Consider the following 4,058-nt stretch of genomic DNA (forward strand, 5'->3'; position numbering starts at 1 on the left):
GAAAGAAACAAAAGAAACAACAAAACTAAAAGGCACTTTTCGAAGTTTCCAAACTTTCCAAAACTCTCCAAAAGCGAAGAGTTTTTAATGAAACGAAAGAAACAACAAAACTAAAAGGCACTTTTCGAAGTCTCCGAACTTTCCAAAACTCTCCAAAACCGAAGAGTTTGGAAAGCAATAAAAGAGACAACAAAACTAAAAGGCACTTTTCGAAGTTTCCGAACTTTCCAAAACTCTCCAAAAGCGAAGAGTTTGAAACAACAAAACTAAAAGGCACTTTTCGAAGTCTCCGAACTTTCCAAAACTCTCCAAAAGCGAAGAGTTTCATCTCCTTTTCCAGCGCCAGTGACTACGCGGCTGCCGCACGGCGACGCAGCCAGAAACAAAACCCGAGACGCGTGGCCTGCAAACCCCAAACCCTAAACCCTAAACCCTAAACCCTAAACCCGAAGCCCTAAACCCTAAACCCTAAGCTTCATATTGCAGAACCTCGACCCTAGATCCTGGCCTCTGGGCACTAGATTCTTCACGCTAGAACCTAGGCCATTAACCATTGATAGTAGATTCTAGACCCCAGACCCTAAACCCTAAACCCTAAACCCTAAACCCTAGGTCCCGCACCCTCAACCCTAGACCCTCGGCCCCAGCACTCGACACAAACCCTCTAAACCCCAAGCGATGCAGAAAAGGAGCAAATCCAGAAACAATGCCCGTGACACACCTGGGCTGGAAACCCTAAACCCTAAACCCTAAACCCTAAACCCTAAACCCTAAACCGTCGCTGACCTGTGAGAGTTGCAGTGCGCTTGACGGGCTGCGCTCTCGGGTTCGCGAGTGCGGGCTCTTGTGCGTAGAGAGAGTCAAGGACGGAGCTGCCTGCTGCTGCTGCTGCTGCTGCTGCTGCTGCTGGGGCGGGCGGAGCCGGCGCTGCTGCTGCTGCTGCAGCAGCAACCAAAGAAGGACTGTAACTCCAAACAAATATTTGATTTAAAGAAAAACCATGAGTGCTCAAAAAGGAAAACCCGAAGGGGCTGAAGCAGATGTTGCACACTTGGCTTCCGGTGTCTACGGAGCTCACGCTGCGGGTGCTGTTGCTGCAGCAGCAGCAGCAGCAAAGTAAACAAGCAAACAGCCGAAGAATGAAGAAGCAAATCAACAAATAAAACAAATTCCAACTCAAAACACTGTTATTCCCAATGCAGAAACCACCGCAGTCTGCGGCCGGGCGCTAGGGTTTAGGGTTTAGGGTTTAGGGTTTAAGGTTTACATTTTGGCGTTCCAAAACCTAATGTGTCTGTCGGCAGTGCCGCCGCCGCTGGCCAGCAGCCCGTCGACTTGGGGGCTGAACTTAACAGCTTTAATTGCTGCTTTGTGTTCCCCATAAACAAAAAGTGGGGTTGTTGTTGTTGCTGCAGTCCGCAGCCGGCGCGCAGCAGAGCCCCCATCTGCTGCTGCTGCTGCTGCTGCTGCTGCGGCTGCTGCCGCCGGCGCTGCGGGTGTCGTTGCCGTGGGAGTGGCAGCGGAAGCGTACGGCTCCGCTTCCTGCTGCTGCTGCAGCAACTGCCGCTGCTGCTGCTGCTGCTGCTGCACAGGGGGCGGCAGCGGGGAAAAGAGAGAAGGGTATAATCCCGAAGAAGCCAAAGAATAAAACGAAGACAAATTCAAATCGTCAAAAAAGGGCTCAAACATATCTGGAGAAGACCGCGTAGAGCTAGTGCTGCTGGGGGGGCCCCCCAGGGGGCCCCCGAGGGGGCCCCCCTGGGGGCCCCCCAGGGGGCTCCTCGGGGAGGCCCCCAGGGGGCCCCCAACCTCTGTAAAGGGGGACACGCTGGTTGCTGTTGCTGCAGTCAGGGGCCCCCCAATCCTGGAGTGCCGCGCAGGGCGCAGCGAGGGGGAGAAGGAGCTCCCTGCTGCTGCTGCTGCTGCTGCAGCAGAGGCGGGGGAAGAACCCGACGCCGGGGGGCCCCCCTGGTGGGGGCCCCCATTGAGGGGGGCCCCCTGGAGGGCCCCCTGAGAATTGATTCTGCTGCTGACTGTTTTTCGAAGGTCCCAAACGCAAAGCAAATTGTCATTTGCTCCAGAAGCCAAAAGAGTTTCTCCTGGAGATAAATCAAGCCCGCAAATTTCCGACTGGTGGAAGGGAAAAGCAGCAACGGCGGACTCCTGCTGCAGCACCAGCAGCAGCAGCAGCAGCAGAAGCAGAAGCACGTGCAGCAACAGCCAAAGGAAGAGATGCACAGGCCACACGCCCGCCCGCAGACGCAGCAGCAAAAACCCAGCAGCAGCAGCAGCAGCAGCAGCAGCAGCAGCTAGCAGCGGCAGCCACAGCAGCAGCAGCCGCAGCAGCAGCAGCAGCAGCAGGGGGTCGCACGCATCTGAGGTCCCTGGCGAGTACAGTTTGGTCCCTGGAGCCGGTGAAGAGCAGCGGCTGCTGCAGCCCCCAAGCAGCAACAGCACATCTGCTGCGGTGGCCCTGCAGCTTTCGAATTTGCTGCTGCTTCCGCACATCCCACAATTCTATTACGCCGTTGCGCAGCCCCACGCACAGCAGCGACGGACTGCAGCGCGAAAAAGATACCGCCGAAACCTCCTGACACACACGCCCAAACCCTAAACCCTAAACCCTAAACAAGCCAAAACCCTAAACCCCAAAACCCTTCCAAGCCCTGAACGCTAAACCCCAAACCCTAAACCCCAAGCCCCAACCCCCAATCCCCAAACCCCAAACCCAAACCCAAGCAAACGCCGCCCTCCAGCCTCCCCGCTAAACCCTAAACCCTAAACCCTAAACCCTCGGGCTGGGACCTCGTTGGGCTGCGGGTTGAGTCTGTGGAAGAGCGGGCGCGTGGCGTTGGTGTCTGCGTTCCAAAGAAGAAGAGAATTTTGAATTCCAACGGCGAGGAAGTTCGAAGAAGACCAAGAAAGCAAATTTAAGTAGAAGTCGTCGGGGAGCTGCGGGACTTCCAGCACCCGGTAGGGGTTCTGCACGCCAATTCAACTTTCGACATTTTTCTACCATTTTTTTCTTTATTTTCTCCTTTTTTTTGCAAATTTTATCCATTTTATTCTTTTATTTATTTATTTTATTTGTTTGTTTGGTTTTGCGTTGCTTTGCTGCTTGTTTCTTCGGTTGCGTCCAACCTGAATTCAACTTTGGAAAGATTGGAACTGGGGGTTTCAGAAAGGTGCAGCTGCGGTTTCTTTTCTGTTTATTATTTATTTCTTCTATCGCTGATTTATTTATTTATTTATTTATTCATTTATTATTTGTTTATTTGTTCATCTTTTTGTTCTTTTGTTTGGTCCTCCCTTTAAATCTGAATGAGCTGCACTAGAAAAGATCCTGCCTCGACAGTGGGGGAGCATCATTTCACCCAGCGCGCTGTTGCAGCCACCAAACCCTAAACCCTAAACCCTAAACCCTAAACCCTAAACCCACCTTAGAGACCCTTTGGGGCTTCCCCAAATTCCTCTTTTCTATAACACGCATTTCGCTGCAGTCCAAACAGCAGCAAAATGGGGAATTAGAGCACCAGAGGTGCTCTTGGGGGCCCCAGGGGGGCCCCCGGGGGGCCCCCAGAGGGCCCCCAGGAGGGCCCCCCAGGGGGCCCCCCTGGGGGCCCCCAGGGGGCCCCCCTGGGGGCCCCGGGGGCCCCCAGTTGCTGCTAGCAAAAGAAGAAACCTCTGGAAAGCTCCCAGGGAAGTTTTCATCTTGAATTAAAAAAGCTGCTGCTGCATCCTCATAACCATTTTGCTGCGTCGGCTGCTGCGGCAGGGCTGCGCGGACAACGCAAACCCTAAACCCTAAACCCTAAACCCCAAACCCTAAACCCTAAACCCTAAACCCTAGGAAAGCCTTTATGTAGAGTGCCTGGCAACTTGAATTTGTTCCTGTGCATTTATACCTGTAAACCCGTTTCAGTTCAAATAGTTCACTTTTACTTACGACTTCAATCAATTAATTATTTATTTTATTATTTATTTATTTATTTATTTATTTATTTATTTATTTATTTATTTATTTATTTATTTATTTATTTATTTATTTATTTATTTAT

General features: G+C 52.0%; 1 protein-coding gene across 1 annotated transcript; it reads right to left on the reverse strand.

Annotated features, from left to right (window-relative positions):
* Positions 1 to 266: 266 nt before the first annotated feature.
* ENH_00068960 (WD-40 repeats-containing protein, putative) lies at positions 267 to 3,490 on the reverse strand (the record flags this gene model as incomplete). Its single annotated transcript, XM_013577419.1, has 6 exons — positions 267 to 403; positions 787 to 1,094; positions 1,268 to 2,166; positions 2,372 to 2,590; positions 2,806 to 2,982; positions 3,440 to 3,490. 6 exons carry the CDS (start codon positions 3,488 to 3,490, stop codon positions 267 to 269), a joined length of 1,791 nt encoding a protein of 596 aa, XP_013432873.1.
* Between the last annotated feature and the right edge of the window lie 568 nt (positions 3,491 to 4,058).

This window comes from Eimeria necatrix, genomic scaffold, assembly GCF_000499385.1.
Source record: "Eimeria necatrix Houghton genomic scaffold, Enh_scaff65, whole genome shotgun sequence".
Classification (NCBI taxonomy): Eukaryota; Apicomplexa; class Conoidasida; order Eucoccidiorida; family Eimeriidae; genus Eimeria; species Eimeria necatrix.